General features: G+C 48.7%; 1 protein-coding gene across 8 annotated transcripts in view; it reads left to right on the top strand.

The window, feature by feature from the left end:
- grip1 (glutamate receptor interacting protein 1) overlaps window positions 1-20,000 on the top strand; it is a 451,333-nt gene that overhangs the window by 299,685 nt on the left and 131,648 nt on the right. For all 8 annotated transcript variants that reach the window (XM_045210598.1, XM_045210595.1, XM_045210592.1 and 5 more), the window contains exons 3-6: window positions 5,230-5,365; window positions 13,503-13,648; window positions 14,009-14,092; window positions 15,796-15,871. In XM_045210598.1, coding sequence (XP_045066533.1) covers window positions 5,230-5,365; window positions 13,503-13,648; window positions 14,009-14,092; window positions 15,796-15,871 — 442 coding nt within the window. The remainder of the gene's footprint in view (window positions 1-5,229; window positions 5,366-13,502; window positions 13,649-14,008; window positions 14,093-15,795; window positions 15,872-20,000) is intronic.

The following is a 20,000-nucleotide window of genomic DNA, read 5'->3' as shown; positions in this document are numbered from 1 at the left end:
TCCTATCCCTCCCCCTCTCCTCCTATCCCTCCCCCCCTCTCCTCCTATCTCTACCCCTCTCCTCCTATCCCTCCCCCTCTCCTCCTATCCCTCCCCCTCTCCTCCTATCCCTCCCCCTCTCCTCCTATCCCTCCCCCTCTCCTCCTATCTCTCCCCCCTCTCCTCCTATCCCTCCCCCTCTCCTCCTATCTCTACCCCCTCTCCTCCTATCCCTCCCCCTCTCCTCCTATCTCTCCCCCTCTCCTCCTATCCCTCCCCCTCTCCTCCTATCCCTCCCCCTCTCCTCCTATCTCTCCCCCTCTCCTCCTATCCCTCCCCCTCTCCTCCTATCCCTCCCCCTCTCCTCCTATCCCTCCCCCTCTCCTCCTATCCCTCCCCCTCTCCTTCTATCCCTCCCCCTCTCCTCCTATCCCTCCCCCTCTCCTCCTATCCCTCCCCCTCTCCTCATATCCCTCCCCCCTCTCCTCCTATATCTCCCCCCCTCTCCTCCTATCCCTCCCCCCTCTCCTCCTATCCCTCCCCCTCTCCTCCTATCCCTCCCCCCCTCCCCCTCTCTCCCTCTCCTCCTATCCCTCCCCCCTCCCCTCTCCTCCTATCCCTCCCCCCTCTCCTCCTATCCCTCCCCCCTCTCCTCCTATCTCTCCCCCTCTCCTCCTATCCCTCCCCCTCTCCTCCTATCTCTACCCCTCTCCTCCTATCCCTCCCCCTCTCCTCCTATCTCTCCCCCTCTCCTCCTATCCCTCCCCCTCTCCTCCTATCTCTCCCCCTCTCCTCCTATCCCTCCCCTCTCCTCCTATCCCTCCCCCTCTCCTCCTATCCCTCCCCCCTCTCCTCCTATCCCTCCCCCTCTCCTTCTATCCCTCCCCCTCTCCTCGTATCCCTCCCCCTCTCCTCCTATCCCTCCCCCTCTCCTCATATCCCTCCCCCTCTCCTCCTATCTCTCCCCCTCTCCTCCTATCCCTCCCCCTCTCCTCCTATCCCTCCCCCTCTCCTCCTATCCCTCCCCCCTCCCCCTCTCTCCCTCTCCTCCTATCCCTCCCCCCTCCCCCTCTCCTCCTATCCCTCCCCCTCTCCTCCTATCCTTCTGGGTCATCAGAATGTTGACCTACTGCAGATGGATGTATATGGGGATCTGTCATCTCCTGAGGTGTGTGTGTGTGTTTGTGCATTCCCCTCAACCCTCCCCAGCCCTAACCCTAACCCTGCAGGATGGGATGGTACCCTAGAGGTTAAGAGTGTTGGGCCGGTAATCGAAAGGTTGCTGGTTCAAATCCCGAGCCGACTAGGTGAAAAATCTGTCTGTGCTCTTGAGCAAGGCACTTAACCCTAATTCGTATAAGTCGCTCTGGATAAGAGAGTCTGCTAAATGACAAAAATGTAATGTAAATTCATGCCTGTGTGTAGTACACAGTGTCTGTTTACCCAAAGATCAAAGTCTCGACGCACATTTAGGTTGACTGTGATTTGAAGCGTGACACCAACTGATGTCTCTCTCTCTCTCTCTCTCTCTCTCTCTCTCTCTCTCTCTCTCTCTCTCACTCACTCAAATGACAAGGCTGTGCAGACACATTTGTAATCCTGTCTAGTGTAATCTCTCTCTGTCAAGTTTTCCTCACCACTAGAGCAAAGTTCCCTTTGAGTGTAATTATTTTTCCCCCTCAGGAAAAATAATCCCCCTCTTCCCCCTCAGGAGGCTGAAAAGTTTTGTCATGGGCCCTCAGATCCTCAAAAAGTTATACAGCTGCACCATTGAGAGCATCTTGACTGGCTGCATCACCTCTTGGTACGACAACTGCTTGGCATCCGACCGTAAGGCACTACAGAGGGTACGGCCCAGTACATCACTGGGGCTGAGCTCCCTGCCATCCAGGACCTCTATACCAGGCGGTGTCAGAGGAAGGCCTAGCTAGTTGGTGTTCTATTCTTTCCCAGAAAGGCCACGTGAAAGCAGTTGTCTGATAAGTAGATAGCCTTTAGAATATTCTACATGCTGACAATATTGATAGCGCTTTCCTACAGTCCATCTCACCATCTCTCTGTGCCAGGTATAGCTGTCTTTCAGCTCTTTCCTACAGTCCATCTCACCATCTCTCTGTGCCAGGTATAGCTGTCTTTCAGCTCTTTCCTACAGTCCATCTCACCATCTCTCTGTGCCAGGTATAGCTGTCTTTCAGCTCTTTCCTACAGTCCATCTCACCATCTCTCTGTGCCAGGTATAGCTGTCTTTCAGCTCTTTCCTACAGTCCATCTCACCATCTCTCTGTGCCAGGTATAGCTGTCTTTCAGCTCTTTCCTACAGTCCATCTCACCATCTCTCTGTGCCAGGTATAGCTGTCTTTCAGCTCTTTCCTACAGTCCATCTCACCATCTCTCTAATGCCAGGTATAGCTGTCTTTCAGCTCTTTCCTACAGTCCATCTCACCATCTCTCTGTGCCAGGAATAGCTGTCTTTCAGCTCTTTCCTACAGTCCATCTCACCATCTCTCTGTCAGGTATAGCTGTCTTTCAGCTCTTTCCTACAGTCCATCTCACCATCTCTCTGTTCCAGGTATAGCTGTCTTTCAGCTCTTTCCTACAGTCCATCTCACCATCTCTCTAATGCCAGGAATAGCTGTCTTTCAGCTCTTTCCTACAGTCCATCTCACCATCTCTCTGTGCCAGGTATAGCTGTCTTTCAGCTCTTTCCTACAGTCCATCTCACCATCTCTCTGTGCCAGGTATAGCTGTCTTTCAGCTGATCCCTCTTTTCCAGGAACCGTTTCCAGATGAAGCTATTCTCTGATAGCTGATACATAGCTGATAGGATATCATACATGCTGACAGTATTGAATACATGTATGTGTCATGTATAAAGAGCATAAGCTAGCTGGCATTCTTCTCTTTCCAGGAACCCTGTTTCCAATGAAACCCCGTTCTCTGAAAGGCATCTCCTCCCTAACATGGCAGTTGGGCAGACAGAGAAACATCCACAGCCCTATCCTCTGATAGTCTCCAGTTGGGCAGACAGAGAAACATCCACAGCCCTATCCTCTGATAGTCTCCAGTTGGGCAGACAGAGAAACATCCACAGCCCTATCCTCTGATAGTCTCCAGTTGGGCAGACAGAGAAACATCCACAGCCCTATCCTCTGATAGTCTCCAGTTGGGCAGACAGAGAAACATCCACAGCCCTATCCTCTGATAGTCTCCAGTTGGGCAGACAGAGAAACATCCACAGCCCTATCCTCTGATAGTCTCCAGTTGGGCAGACAGAGAAACATCCACAGCCCTATCCTCTGATAGTCTCCAGTTGGGCAGACAGAGAAACATCCACAGCCCTATCCTCTGATAGTCTCCAGTTGGGCAGACAGAGAAACATCCACAGCCCTATCCTCTGATAGTCTCCAGTTGGGCAGACAGAGAAACATCCACAGCCCTATCCTCTGATAGTCTCCAGTTGGGCAGACAGATAAACATCCACAGCCCTATCCTCTGATAGTCTCCAGTTGGGCAGACAGAGAAACATCCACAGCCCTATCCTCTGATAGTCTCCAGTTGGGCAGACAGAGAAACGTAGAACTGGGCGGTGAGACAGAGAGAGACAGACAGAGAGAGACAGACAGACAGGAAAAGACCCAGAGCGCTGACAGAGTCCTTTAGTAGTGCAGACGTTGTAGAAACCCAGACAGACAGACAGACAGACCGCTACTGTTACTGCTGCTGCTGGAGTGTTGCATTTGGCAGTGTCCCATATGGGCACTGGTCAAAAGTAGTGCACTATATAGGGAATAGGGTGCCATTTGGGATGTATCCTTTTTATGTTGCTGCTGAAGTGAGATGTGCTGTGTCTGTCTGTTTCATCTGTAGCCTGAGGCCATGGAGGAAACCAGCAACTAACTCTCTGTCCTACCTACCATCAGTATCTATGGACTGACTGAGAGGAGAGGAGAGGAGAGGAGAGGAGAGGAGAGAGAGGAGAGGAGAGAGAGGAGAGGAGAGGAGAGGAGAGGAGAGGAGAGGAGAGGAGAGGAGAGGAGAGGAGAGGAGAGGAGAGGAGAGGAGAGGAGAGAGAGAGAGAGAGAGATGTAGCGAGAGAGAGACAGAGATGAGAGAGAGAGAGAGAGAGAGAGAGAGAGAGAGAGAGGACATAGAAGGGGGGGGGAGAGAGATAGAGAGATGAGATAGAGAAGGGGAGAGAGAGAGAGAGAGATGTAGTGAGAGAGAGAGACAGAGATGAGAGAGAGAGAGAGAGAGAGAGAGAGAGAGAGAGAGAGAGACATAGAAGGGGGGAGAGAGAGAGATAGAGAGATGAGAGAGAGAGAGAGATAAGTAGAGAGAGACAGAGAGAGAGACAGATTTCACACTCTCCTCTGTTCCTCGGTGGAGAGAGGCTGCAGTTCAGGTGTGGATGAGAGACTGAGAGAAGCCGTATTGCTGTGTGTGTGTGTGTGTGTGTGTGTGTGTGTGTGTGTGTGTGTGTGTGTGCTTGCACACGTTCTAATGCAGGTGTGTAAAACATGTTGTGATGAACTGATGAGCTGCTTTTTACACCTCTTTGATGACAACTCTTAGTGGTATCGATGGTCACACGTTGATACAAAGATGGTGAAGAGAGGATGCAGTGGGAAGGAGGGAGGAAAGGAGAGAGAGAGAGACAGAGAGAGAGGTAGAGATAGAGAGGGGTCAAGAAATAGATGGAGATTGAGACAGAGACAGAGGAAGGAAGGGAGAGGAAGGAGAGACAGAGGAAGGGAGTGTGTGTAAAAAGCTTGGTAAGCCCTCAAGGATGCTTCAATAAAGGACTAAAGGAGATACTCAAGAGGCCGTCACATGACTCCAGTAGAGAGGGCAGGAGAGAGAGAGACAGGGATAGAGAGAGCTACAGAGAGATGAACACAGAGAGCGAGGGAGAGGGTGGGAGAGAGAGAGAGAGAGAGAGAGAGAGAGAGAGAGAGAGAGAGAGAGAAAGAGGGTGCGAGAGATGGAGAGAGAGGGAGGGAGAGAGAGAAACCACTCAACCTCTCATCTTGCCGCTGCTTCCTTCCTGATAAGGTGATAAGAATAGTTTGATGGAAGTATTTTCCTTTCCAGCGGATGAGGAGAGGACGGAAGGAAGGATGTTGTGTTCTGCGTCATGTGGGGGCCTGTTCTGTCTCCGCACCTCTCTCATCTCCTGTCTCTCTTCCTCCTCCCTCCCTCCCTCCCTCCCTCCCTCCGTCCCTCCCTCCCTCCCTCCCTCCCTCCCTGCAGATGAGTTTAAGGGATCCAGTGTTGTGGAGTTGATGAAGAAAGAGGGAACCACTCTCGGTCTCACTGTCTCCGGGGGCGTGGACAAGGATGGAAAGCCCCGGGTGTCCAACCTGCGCCAGGCTGGCATCGCTGCTAGGTAACACACACGTACAGCACGCATCACGCAGAGCGCACTCACACACACACACACATAAACGCGGTCACACTGGATGCACACACACATGCACACAAGTACACACACACACACATACGCGACACACGGACACACAAAAACTCACACATGTATGACTTCCACCGTGCCACACCCACAGCTACACAGCTGCCTCACCACCCTGTGTCTGTGTACATCAGAGAGAAGGGTAGTGAATGACTATATGAATAAATGTAGCTGGGAGTTGTACAGGGGGGAGGGACTGGGTATGAAGAGGGAGAGAGAGAGAGGAGTGAGTAAATGAATGAAAAAATGAATGAGAGAGAGAGAGAGAGAGATCTCAGTAAGACAAAAATAATGGCGTTCCAAGAAAGGTCCAGTTGCCAGGACCACGAATACAAACTCCATCTAGACACCGTTGCTTTAGAGCACACAAAAAACGATACATACCTCGGCATAAACATTAACGCCACAGGTAACTTCCACAAAGCTGTGAACAATCTGAGAGACAAGGCAAGAAGGGCCTTCTATGCCATCAAAAGGAACATAACATTCAACAAAACAATTAGGATCTGGCAAAACATAATTGAATCAGTTATAGAACCCATTGCCCTTTATGGTTGTGAGGTCTGGGGTCCGCTCACCAACCAAGAATTCACAAAATGGGACAATCACCAAATTGAGGCTCTGCATGCAGAATTCTGCAAAAATATCCTCTGTATACAACGTAAAACACCAAATAATGCATGCAGAGCAGAATTAGGCCGATACCCGCTAATTATCAAAATCCAGAAAAGAGCCGTTAAATTCTACAACCACCTAAAAGGAAGCGATTCCCAAACCTTCCATAACAAAGCCATCACCTACAGAGAGATGAACTTGGAGAAGAGTCCCCTAAGTAAGCTGGTCCTGGGTGTCACGATCGTCTACGAGAGAGGAGGACCAAGGCGCAGCGTTGAAAGCAAACATATTTATTATACGAATGATCAAAACAACGAAACGTGACGTCCTTGGTTACATCAACAAACCTTAACGGAACAAGAAACCACAACACAAAGTGAACAGCCAGACAGTTAAATATGGCTCCCAATCAGAGACAACCAGCTGACACTCGTTGCCTCTGATTGGGAGTCACTCAGGCCAACATAGACTTACACACCCTGGCTCAACATAACATAGTCCCCAGAGCCAGGGCGTGACAGTACCCCCCCCCAAAGGCGCGGACTCCGACCGCGCCAAACAACCACAACAGGGGAGGGACCGGGTGGGCTCTCCGCCTCGGCGGCGGATCCGGCTCCGGACATGACCCAGGCACGGGTTGTGCTGGACTGACGACGCGCACCCCTGGCTTGGTGCGTGGAGGAGGAACGGGCCTTACCAGGCTGACGACGCACACCGTAGGCTTGGTGCGTGGAGCAGGGACAGGCCGGACTGGGCTGACGAAGCACACCACTGACTTGGTGCGGGGAGCAGGAACGGGCCGAGCCGGGCTGACGAAGCGCACCACTGCCTTGGTGCGGGGTAAAGGAATGGGCCGGACCGGGCTGACGAAGCGCACCACTGCCTTGGCGCGGGGAGCAGGAATGGGCCGGACCGGGCTGACGAAGCGCACCCCTGACTTGGTGCGGGGAGCAGGAATGAGCCGGACCGGGCTGACGACGCGCACCACAGACTTGGTGCGGAGAGCAGGAACGGGCCGGACAGGGCTGACGAACCGCACCACAGACTTGGTGCGGGGAGCAGGAATGGGCCGGACTGGGCTGGCGACGCGCACCACAGACTTGGTGCGGAGAGCAGGACCGGGCCGGACAGGGCTGACGAAACGCACCACAGACTTGGTGCGGGGAGCAGGAATGGGCCGGACTGGGCTGGCGACGCGCACCACAGACTTGGTGCGGAGAGCAGGACCGGGCCGGACAGGGCTGACGAAACGCACCACAGACTTGGTGCGGGGAGCAGGAATGGGCCGGACTGGGCTGGTGACGCGCACCACAGACTTGGTGCGGGGAGCTTGGATGGGCCGGACTGGGCTGGCGACGCGCACCACAGACTTGGTGGGAGTGGCAGGAACAGGCCGGACCGTACTGGGAACACACACCACTGGCCCTACGTGGGGATCAGGAACAGGCCGGACCGGACTGGCAACACACGCCAGTACCTCTCGCCGTGCCTCTACAACCTCCCTCCCCCTGGTGACCAGTGACTCCCGTAACCTGGCGGCCTCTTCTGCCAACCCGCTGGACCGCTCTATCGCGGCCTCCTGCTGCCCCGACGTCGTGAGCCCCCCAAAAAAAAATTCTGGGGGTCTCTCCTCCCCCGTGGGCCAGGCCTCCATCGTTCTCGCCAGACTCTCACCCCACTGCTCCAAAGTCCAACCTCTCTCCTCTTCTCTTGGCTTGGCCCAGTCGAGACTCCTACTCCACTGCTCCCAAGTCCATCCTCTCTTTTCTTCACGCTGCTTGGTCCTGTTATGGTGGTTTCTTCTGTCACGATCGTCTACGAGAGAGGAGGACCAAGGCGCAGCGTTGAAAGCAAACATATTTATTATACGAATGATCAAAACAACGAAACGTGACGTCCTTGGTTACATCAACAAACCTTAACGGAACAAGAAACCACAACACAAAGTGAACAGCCAGACAGTTAAATATGGCTCCCAATCAGAGACAACCAGCTGACACTCGTTGCCTCTGATTGGGAGTCACTCAGGCCAACATAGACTTACACACCCTGGCTCAACATAACATAGTCCCCAGAGCCAGGGCGTGACACTGGGGCTCTGTTCACAAACACAAACAGACCCCACAGAGCCCCAGGACAGCAACACAATTAGACCCAACCAAATCATGAGAAAACAAAAATATAATTACTTGACACATTGGAAAGAATTAACAAAAAAACTGAGCAAACTAGAATGCTATTTGGCCCTAAACAGGGAGTACACAGTGGCAGAATACCTGACCACTGTGACTGACCCAAACTTAAGGAAAGCTTTGACTATGTACAGACTCAGTGAGCATAGCCTTGCTATTGAGAAAGGCCGCCGTAGGCAGACCTGGCTCTCAAGAGAAGACAGGCTATGTGCACACTGCCCACAAAATGAGGTGGAAACTGAGCTGCACTTCCTAACCTCCTGCCAAATGTATGACCATATTAGAGACACATATTTCCCTCAGATTACACAGACCCACAAAGAATTAGAAAACAAACCCAATTTTGATAAACTCCCTTATCTACTGGGTGAAATACCACAGTGTGCCATCACAGCTGCAAGATTTGTGACCTGTTGCCACAAGAAAAGGGCAACCAGTGAAGAACAAACACCATTGTAAATACAACCCATATTTATGTTTTTTTATTTTCCCTTTTGTACTTGAACTATTTGCACATAATATGACATTTATTCTTTTGGAACTTTTGTTGGTGTAATGTTTACTGATACATTTTTTATTGTTTATTTCATTTTTGTTTATTATCTATTTTACTTGCTTTGGCAATGTTAACATATGTTTCCCATGCCAATAAAGCCCTTAAATTGAAATTGAAATTGAGAGAGAGGAAGTAATCTATTCTACCAGAGAGAGAGAGAGGCAGTAATCTATTCTACCAGAGAGAGAGAGAGAGGCAGTAATCTATTCTACCAGAGAGAGAGAGTCAGTAATCTATTCTACCAGAGAGAGAGAGAGGCAGTAATATATTCTACCAGAGAGAGAGAGAGGCAGTAATATATTCTACCAGAGAGAGAGAGAGAGAGGCAGTAATCTATTCTACCAGAGAGAGAGAGAGTCAGTAATTAATTCTACCAGAGAGAGAGAGTAAGTAATCTATTCTACCAGAGAGAGAGAGGCAGTAATATATTCTACCAGAGAGAGAGTCAGTAATATATTCTACCAGAGAGAGAGAGAGTCAGTAATTAATTCTGCCAGAGAGAGAGTCAGTAATTAATTCTGCCAGAGAGAGAGAGAGAGAGGCAGTAATCTATTCTGCTAATGATCAAAATCCAGAAAAGAGCCGTTAAATTCTATAACCACCTAAAAGGAAGCGATTCCCAAACCTTCCATAACAAAGCCATCACCTACAGAGAGATGAACCTGGAGAAGAGTCCCCTATGTAAGCTGGTCCTGGGGCTCTGTTCACAAACACAAACAGACCCCACAGAGCCCCAGGACAGCAACACAATTAGACCCAACCAAATCAAGAGAGAAAAAAAAACATAATTACTTGACACATTGGAAAGAATTAACAAAAAAACTGATTAAACTAGAACGCTATTTGGCTCTAAACAGAGAGTACACAGTGGCAGAATACCTGGCCACTGTGACTGACCCAAACTTAAGGAAAGCTTTGACTGTGTACAGACTCAGTGAGCATAGCCTTGCTATTGAGAAAGGCTGCCGTAGGCAGACCTGGCTCTCAAGAGAAGACAGGCTATGTGCACACTGCCCACAAAATGAGGTGGAAACTGAGCTGTACTTCCTAACCTCCTGCCAAATGTATGACCATATTAGAGACACATTTCCCTCAGATTACAGAGATTCACAACGAATTCGAAAAACAAACCCAATTTTTATAAACCCTTATCTACTGGGTGAAATACCACAGTGTGCCATCACAGCAGCAAGATGTGTGACCTCTTGCCACAAGAAAAGGGCAACCAGTGAAGAACAAACACCATTGTTTATTTATTTTCCCATTTGTACTTTAACTATTTGCACATCATTACAACACTGTATATAGACATAATATGACATTTGAAATGTCTTTATTCTTTTGGAACTTCTGAGTGTAATGTTTACTGTTAATATATATTGTTTATTTCACTTTTGTTTAATATCTACTTCACTTGCTTTGGCAATGTTAACATACGTTTCCCATGCCAATAAAGCCCTTAAATTCAAATTGAATTGAATTGAATTGAGAGAGTCAGTAATTAATTCTACCAGAGAGAGAGCGAGAGAGGCAGTAATCTATTCTACCAGAGAAAGAGAGAGAGAGAGGCAGTAATCTATTCTACCAGAGAGAGAGAGAAGCAGTAATCTATTCTACCAGAGAGAGAGAGAGAGAGAGAGGCTGTAATCCTCTCTGTCTCTCTCTCCTCAATGTCTCTCTCTCCTCACTGTCTCTCTCCTCTCTCCTCACTGTCTGTCCTCTCTCCTCACTGTCTCTTTCTTCTCACTGTCTCTCTCTTCTCTCTCTCTCTCTCTCCTCACTGTCTCTCTCTCCTCACTCTCTCTCTCTCCTCTGTCCTCACTGTCTCTTCTCCTATCTCCTCACTGTCTCTCTCTCCTCTCTCCTCACTCTCTCTCTCCTCTCTCCTCACTGTCTCTCTCTCCTCACTCTCTCTCTCCTCTCTCCTCACTCTCTCTCTCTCCTCTCTCCTCACTGTCTCTCTCCTCACTCTCTCTCATCTCTCCTCACTGTCTCTCTATCTTCACTCTCTCTCTCTCCTCTCTCCTCACTCTATCGCTCCTGTCTCCTCACTCTCTCTCTCCTCTCTCCTCACTGTCTCTCTCTCCTCACTCTCTCGCTCCTGTCTCCTCACTCTTTCTCCTCTCTCCTCACTGTCTCTCTCTCCTCTCTCCTCACTCTCTCTCTCCTCTCTCCTCACTGTCTCTCTCTCCTCTCTCCTCACTCTCTCTCTCCTCTCTCCTCATTGTCTCTCTCTCCTCACTCTCTCTCTATTCTCTCCTCACCCTCTCTCTCTCCTCTGTCCTCACTGTCTCTTCTCCTATCTCCTCACTGTCTCTCTCTCCTCTCTCCTCACTCTCTCTCTCCTCTCTCCTCACTGTCTCTCTCTCCTCACTCTCTCTCTCTCCTCTCTCCTCACTCTCTCTCGCTCCTCTCTCCTCACTGTCTCTCTCTCCTCTCTCCTCATTGTCTCTCTTTCCTCTCTCCTCACTCTCTCTCTCATCTCTCCTCACTGTCTCTCTATCTTCACTCTCTCTCTCTCCTCTCTCCTCACTCTATCGCTCCTGTCTCCTCACTCTCTCTCTCCTCTCTCCTCACTGTCTCTCTCTCCTCACTCTCTCTCTCCTCTCTCCTCACTCTTTCTCCTCTCTCCTCACTGTCTCTCTATCTTCACTCTCTCTCCTCTCTCCTCACTGTCTCTCTCTCCTCTCTCCTCACTCTCTCTCCCCTCTCCTCACTCTCTCTCTCCTCTCTCCTCACTGTCTCTCTCTCATCTCTCCTCACTGTCTCTCTCTCCTCCCTCCTCAATCTCTCCTCTCTCCTCACTCTCTCCTCACTCTCTCTCTCTCCTCTCTCCTCACTGTCTCTCTCTCCTCTCTCCTCACTGTCTCTCTCTCCTCTCTCCTCACTGTCTCTCTCTCCTCTCTCCTCACTGTCTCGCTCTCCTCTCTCCTCACTGTCTCTCTCTCTTCTCTCCTCACTGTCTCTCTCTCCTCTCTCCTCCCTCTCCCTCTCCTTGCTCATTTTTCATTTCCTGTTTCTCTCCTTCACTGGTTGCTTCTACCTCTTGAATTCATTTGATCCGTTCTCTTGCTTTATGTTTCTCTTTTTATGTTTCGCTTCTGTTCTGGTTTTATCAATCCCATCCCTTTATCCCGTTCTACTGTTCTCCTCCTCTCACCCCATCCTCTCCCTCTCTCTCCCTCTCTCTCTTTGTCTTCCCCCTCCTCTATCACACCATCCCCCCTCTCTCTCTCTCTCTCTTTCAATTCAATTTCAATTCAAGGGCTTTATTGGCATGGGAAACATATGTTAACATTGCCAAAGCAAGTGAAGTAGATAATAAACAAAAGTGAAATATACAATAAATATTAACATTTACGTCTTTTAGCAGACGCTCTTATCCAGAGCGACCAAGGGGAGTGCATACATTATTTTTACATACTGGCCCCCCGCGGGAATCAAACCCACAACACTGGCATTGCAAACACCATGCTCTACCAACTGAGCTACATCCCTGCCGGCCATTCCCTCCCCTAGCCTGGACGACGCTGGGCCAATTGTGCGCCGCCCCATGGGTCTCCCGGTCGCGGCCAGCTACGACAGAGCCTGGATTCGAACCAGGATCTCTAGTGGCACAGCTTTAGCCTTAGACCACTGCGCCACTCGGGAGACAATAAATATTAACAGTAAACATTACACTCAGAAGTTCCAAAAGAATAAAGACGTTTCAAATGTCATATTATGTCTATATACATTTACATTTAAGTCATTACTCTCTCTCTCAATTTCAATTTCAATTTCAATTTAAGGGCTTTATTGGCATGGGAAACGTGTGGTAACATTGCCAAAGCAAGGGAAGTAGATAGTAAACAAAAGTGAAATAAACAATAAATATTAACAGTAAACAGTACACTCAGAAGTTTCAAAAGAATAAAGACATTTCAAATGTCATATTATGTATATATACAGTGTTGTAACAATTTGCAAATAGTTAAAGTACAAATGGGAAAATAAATAAACATAAATATGGGTTGTATTTACAATGGTGTTTGTTCTTCACTGGTTGCCCTTTTCTTGTGGCAACAGGTCACAAATCTTGCAGCTGTGATGGCACACTGTGGTTTTTCACCCAGTAGATAAGGGAGTTTATCAAAATTGGGTTTGTTTTCGAATTCTTTGTGGATCGCTGTAATCTGAGGGAAATATGTGTCTCTAATATGGTCATACATTTGGCAGGAGGTTAGGAAGTGCAGCTCAGTTTCCACCTCATTTTGTGGGCAGTGTGCACATAGCCTGTCTTCTCTTGAGAGCCAGGTCTGCCTACGGCGGCCTTTCTCAATAGCAAGGCTATGCTCACTGAGTCTGTACATAGTCAAAGCTTTCCTTAAGTTTGGGTCAGTCACAGTGGTCAGGTATTCTGCCACTGTGTACTCTCTGTTTAGGGCCAAATAGCATTCTAGTTTGCTCTGTTTTTTTGTTTGTTCTTTCCAATGTGTCAAGTAATTCTCTTTTTGTTTTCTCATGATTTGGTTGGGTCTAATTGTGTTGTTGTTGTTGTTGTTGTTGTTGTTGTTGTTGTTGTTGTCCTGGGGCTGTGTGGGGTCTGTTTGTGTTTGTGAACAGAGGCCCAGGACAAGTTTACTTAGGGGACTCTTCTCCAAGTTCATCTCTCTCTCTCTCTCTCTCTCTCTCTCTCTCTCTCTCTCTGTAGGAGTGACCAGCTCAATGTGGGTGACTATATCAAGTCTGTAAACGGGATCAACCTGACCAAGTTCCGTCACGATGAGATCATCAGCCTGCTGAAGAACGTTGGCGAACGTGTGGTTCTAGAGGTGGAATACGAGCTTCCACCCGTCTGTGAGTTCTAGAACTAGTGTTTTATTAATGCGTTGTTATAAATGATACAGTCCTTTGTAGTCAGTGACACATTACTAGTGTTAATCTGTTGATTTGATAGGTTCAATAGATACATTAGGATTAGTTTAGAATTAAGTTACTCCATTTCCCATGGATTTATACTTGAGGAAATTGGAGTTCAAAGCCACCTTACCAAACACATCTCAACTCTGTGGATTTTCCTTTCAAGTTACATCACCTCTTCCAGATCTGATACAGAGCTTTTAATTCAGACAGGCTGTATAAAGATGTATGAAGGAAATTATATGCTAATCCAGTGTGTGTGTGTGTGTGTGTGTGTGTGTTTGCTTCTCTCCTCAGCTGTTCAAGGCTCTGGGGTGATGTTCAAAAATGTTGAGGTGACTCTGCACAAAGAAGGCAATACGTTCGGCTTTGTCATCCGAGGTACGTGTGTGTCTGTGTCTGTGTGCGTGTGTGTGTGTGTGTGTGTGTGTGTGTCTGTGTGTGTGTGTGTCTGTGTGTGTGTGTGTGTGTGTGTGTCTGTGTGTGTCTGTGTCTGTGTCTGTGTGTGTGTGTGTCTGTGTGTGTGTGTGTGTGTGTGTGTGTGTGTGTGTCTGTGTGTGTGTGTGTGTGTGTGTGTGTGTGTGTGTGTCTGTGTGTGTCTGTGTCTGTGTCTGTGTGTGTGTGTGTGTGTGTGTGTGTGTGTGTGTGTGTGTGTGTGTGTGTGTGTGTGTGTGTGTGCAATCCATTTTCCTTTGTCATCCGAGGTATGCCTGCTTCACCTTCTGTATGGTGTCTCATGCATAATGCAACCAAGCTGACTGTCTATTGGCTGTTTTTACATGGAATTATGATTCATTTCTCGTTGAGGCATCCGTTCGCCCTCGAAGCTGCATAACAGTGTGTGTGTGTGTGTGTGTGTGTGTCTGTACGTGTGTGTGTGTCGTAGTGTGTGTGTGTGTGTGTGTGTGTGTGTGTGTGTGTGTGTGTGTGTGTGTGTGTGTGTGTCGTGCGTGGGCGCGTGCCTGTGTGTGTGTGTGGGTCGGAGTGTGTGTGTGTGTGTGTGTGTGTGTGTGTGTGCGTGCGTGTGTGTGTGCGTGCTTGGGTGTGTGCCTGTGTGTGTGTGTGTGTGTCGGAGTGTGTGTGTGTGTGTGTGTGTGTGTGTCTGTACGTGTGTGTGTGTCAGAGTGTGTGTGTGTGTGTGTGTGTGTGTGTGTGTGTGTGTGTGTGTGTGTGTGTGTGTGTGTGTGTGTGTGTGTGTGTGTGTGTGTGTGTGTGTGTGTGTGTGTGTGTGTGTGTGTGTGTGTGTGTGTGTGTGCGTGCGTGCGTGCGTGCGTGTGTGTGTGAAGCTGCTTGACTGGGGTACGGAGGAAAGGAAAGTGATCTGAATATGATAATACAGTAGTGAGATGATAAATGAGAACAGAATATAACCATCTTTTTGACTGTATTAAGCTTCAGTAAAATGAATAGGAACAACATTTTAGGGTGCGACCCAAATGGCACCCTATTCCCTATACTACTACTGTTTGACTAGGGTCCATAGGGCTTTGGTCAAAAGTAGTGTGGTGTGTAGCAAAGGGTGCCATTTTGGGATGCACCCTTAGTGAGTGTTCCTCGGCATATAGGTCCCTTTGAAGAGAAAGAAGAAGGTTAACTTGAAGGTCGCCGATACAGAGATGTTGGCACAGCCCGTTACTCTCCTTCATCAATTAAACAAGTGTGTTTTTAATGATAATCTTTATCTCAGCGAGGCTCCTTGAAGAGAGGAACATGAATGGATTCTGTAGTGTTCAAACTGTGGTTCATGCTCTGCTTTAGAATTACTAATGGGCTAAAATTACTTTATCCAATTCCCCGTTCTGTTGGAAATCAATAACTCCTTCCTGCAGTGAAAGTGATGATATTGCTACTGTTTTTCCAGTGTGGCTATGCTGTTTTATTTCAACTATATTTCCTTTGTGATAATGTAATATTACCTTGGTTCTTCAGTTAATTCTTATAGCACAACTCAATTAGATTAGCAGGGAGTGCTATGTATCCTTGGTTACCATACCAACCTGTTATCCTTGGTTACCATACCAACCTGTTATCCTTGGTTACCATACCAACCTGTTTGTGTGATAACTGATTGTTGGTTTGTTTAGGAGGAGCCCACGAGGACAGGAACAAATCCCGCCCCGTTGTCATAACGACTATCAGGCCAGGTGGACCTGCTGACAGGTGAGATGTTGTATCACTGACTAGACATGAGTAACAGATCACAGATAGTTCTGGTGTATCAGAGTCTAGACATAAGTAACAGATCACAGATAGTTCTGGGGTATTATAGTCTAGACATGAGTAACAGATCACAGATAGTTCTGGTGTATTATAGTCTAGACATGAGTAACAGATCACAGATAGTTATGGTGTATTATAGTCTAGACATGAGTAACAGATCACAGATAGTTCTGGTGTATTATAGTCTAGACATGAGTAACAGATCACAGATAGTTCTGGTGTATTATAGTCTAGACATGAGTAACAGATCACAGATAGTTCTGGTGTATTATAGTCTAGACATGAGTAACAGATCACAGATAGTTCTGGTGTATTATAGTCTAGACATGAGTAACAGATCACAGATAGTTCTGATGTATTATAGTCTAGACATGAGTAACAGATCACAGATAGTTCTGGTGTATTATAGTCTAGACATGAGTAACAGATCACAGATAGTTCTGATGTATTATAGTCTAGACATGAGTAACAGATCACAGATAGTTCTGGTGTATTATAGTCTAGACATGAGTAACAGATCACAGATAGTTCTGGTGTATCAGAGTCTAGACATGAGTAATATATTTACATTTACATATACATCATTTAGCAGATGCTCTTATCCAGAGCGACTTACAAATTGGTGCATTCAACTTATGACAGCCAGTGGGACAACCACTTATTTTTCTTTCTTTTATTTTTTTTATGGGGGGTGGGGGAAGAAGGATTACTTTATACTATTCCAGGTATTCCTTAAAGAGGTAGGGTTTCAAGTGTCTCCGGAAGGTGGTCAGTGACTCCGCTGTCCTGGCGTCGTGGGGGAGCTTGTTCCACCATTGGGGTGCCAGAGCAGCGAATAGCTTTAACTGGGCTGAGCGGGAACTGTGCTTCCGTAGAGGTAGGGGAGCTAGCAGGCCAGAGGTGGACGAACGTAGTGCCCTCGTTTGGGTGTAGGGTCTGATCAGAGCCTGAAGGTAAGGAGGTGCCGTTCCCCTCACAGCTCCGTAGGCAAGCACCATGGTCTTGTAGTAGATGCAAGCCTCAACTGGAAGCCAGTGGAGTGTGCGGAGGAGCGGGGTGACGTGAGAGAACTTGGGAAGGTCGAACACCAGACGGGCTGCAGCGTTCTGGATAAGTTGTAGGGGTTTAATGGCACAGGCAGGGAGCCCAGCCAACAGCGAGTTGCAGTAATCCAGACGGGAGATGACAAGTGCCTGGATTAGGACCTGTGCCGCTTTCTGTGTAAGGTAGGGTCGTACTCTGCGAATGTTGTAGAGCATGAACCTGCAGGATCGGGTCACCGCTTTGATGTTTGCGGAGAATGACAGGGTGTTGTCCAGGGTCACGCCAAGGTTCTTTGCACTCTGGGAGGAGGACACAATGGAGTTGTCAACCGTGATGGCGAGATCATGGAGTGGGCAGTCCTTCCCCGGGAGGAAGAGCAGCTCCGTCTTGCCGAGATATATCACAGATAGTTCTGGTTTATCAGCGTCTAGACATGATTAGCAGATCACAGATAGTTCTGGTGTATCAGAGTCTAGACATGAGTAACATATCACAGATAGTTCTGGTTTATCAGAGTCTAGACATGAGTAACAGATCACAGATAGTTCTGGTTTATCCGAGTCTAGACATGACTAACAGATCACAGATAGTTCTCAGATTGTTCATAAGATCTGACTTGTCTCCATTCATTGTGACGTTACCTTGACCTTGTTTAAAACATCAGCAGAGTTCAAGGTAAGCTGTAGAGGATCTCCTTGTGACATTACCTTGACCTCGTTTTAAACATCAGCAGAGTTCAAGGTAAGGTGTAGAATAAAAGGTCATAGGGACAAATATCTCTCTGAGTGGTAGAGCACAGATAGTTCCCATATACGTAAGTTGAACATCACATTATTTTGAGGGTCTCTGTTATAGATGTTGGAAATTGTTCTAGTCTAAAATTGCCTGCATTTCTACACATTTCTTCTGAACTTAAGATTGAGTGAGAGATGCCTATGACAGCTGTAAAAATCATGAGTGCCATTTCAAAACTACGATCAATAGTGTTTTCTATGGAGATATGAGTCTGCATTTCTCTCCTCTCTGCCTTGTCAAAATAACATCTAAAGTTGGGGCACATCTGAGAATTGCAAAAAGATGTCCATGATTATTTTGACTGTTCTCGCTCCATCTCTGTCTTCTAGAATGCGTCCTGAATGGTACCCTATGTCCTATATAGTGCACTACTTTAGACCAGAGCCGTATGGTCCCCGGTCAAAAGTATTGCACTATATAGGGAATAGGGTGCCATTTGGGATGCATGCTTTGTCTCTCTGACCTCTCCTTCCTATTATTATACTCCTCATGTCATCCTTCCATCCCTCCATCCTTCCATCCCTCCATCTCTCCATCCCTCCATCCTTCCATCTCTCCATCCCTCCATCTCTCCATCCTTCCATCTCTCCATCCTTCCATCTCTCTATCCCTCCATCCCTCCATCTCTCCATCTCTCCATCTCTCCGTCTCTCCATCCCTCCATCTCTCCATCCCTCCATCCCTCCATCCATCCCTTTATCCCTCCATCTCTCCATCCCTCCATCCCTCCATCTCTCCATCCCTCCATCCCTCCATCTCTCCATCTCTAATTCCCTGTCTTAGGTCAGTTAGGATCACCACTTTATTTTAAGAATGTGAAATGTCAGAGTAATAGTAGAGAGAATTATTTATTTCAGCTTTTATTTCTTTCATCACATTCCCAGTGGGTCAGAAGTTTACATACACTCAATTAGTATTTGGTAGTAATGCCTTTAAATTGTTTAACTTGGGTCAAACGTTTTGGGTAGCCTTCCACAGGCTTCCCACAATAAGTTGGGTGAACTTTGGCCCATTCCTCCTGACAGAGCTGATGTAACTGAGTCAGGTTTGTAGGCCTCTGTCACGATCGTCTTTACAGGAAGCGGACCAAAGCGCAGCGTGTTGCACGAACATGATGCTTTATTTAATTAAAGCGAAACACGAAACAACAAAACAAATAACGATTCGTGAAGTCCACAGTGACAATGACTGACTAGGAACAAAAACCCACAAACACAAGGTGAAAACAGACAGTTTAAATATGGCTCCCAATCAGAGACAACGAGCCAACAGCCGACACTCGTTACCTCCGACCGGGAGTCACTCAAACAAAGAAACACAACAACCTAGAACAACCCAACCAAGAAACAGAACACAAAGAAACGAACACACCCTGGCTCAACATACAGAGTCCCGGAGCCAGAGCGTGACAGTACCCCCCCCTAAAGGCGCGGACTGCGACCGCGCCTCAATAAGGGCTAAACAAGGGAGGGCTGGGCGGGCATACCTCCTCGGCGGCGGTTCTGGCCCCGGCCTTGCCCACCACCCTCCAAACAACCCCCCATAGCGCCCCTGGTCCGGTCTGACCCCGCTGGCTGGATCTGGACTGGACAATGACGGAGCGGATTGCTTACGCTCCGTTGTGGAGCAGCTGACCGGTCTTACCAGGCTGACGACTCGCACCCCGGGCTTGGTGCGAGTAGCAGGAACGGGCTGAACCAGGCTGACGACTCGCACCCCTGGCTTGGTGCGAGTGGCAGGAACAGGCCGGGCTGGGCTGACGACGCACACCGTAGACCTGGTGCGTGGAGCAGGGACAGGCCGGACAGGGCTGGCGACGCACCCCGTAGGCTTGGTGCGTGGAGCAGGGACAGGCCGGGCTGGGCTGGCGACGCACACCGTAGACTTGGTGCGTGGAGCAGGAACAGGCCGGGCAGGGCTGGCGACGCACACCGTAGACTTGGTGCGTGGAGCAGGAACAGGCCGGGCAGGGCTGGCGACGCACACCGTAGACTTGGTACGTGGAGCAGGAACAGGCCGGGCTGGGCTGGCGACGCACCCCGTAGACTTGGTGCGTGGAGCAGGAACAGGCCGGGCAGGGCTGTCGACGCACACCGTAGACTTGGTGCGTGGAGCAGGAACAGGCCGGGCAGGGCTGTCGACGCACACCGTAGGCTTGGTGCGTGGAGCAGGAACAGGCCGGGCAGGGCTGTCGACGCACACCGTAGGTTTGGTGCGTGGAGCAGGAACA

Source organism: Coregonus clupeaformis, chromosome 4, assembly GCF_020615455.1.
Source record: "Coregonus clupeaformis isolate EN_2021a chromosome 4, ASM2061545v1, whole genome shotgun sequence".
In the NCBI taxonomy this organism is placed as follows: Eukaryota; Metazoa; Chordata; class Actinopteri; order Salmoniformes; family Salmonidae; genus Coregonus; species Coregonus clupeaformis.
The sequence above is the reverse complement of the archived record's forward strand: the minus strand, read 5'-3'. Positions and strand labels throughout refer to the sequence as shown.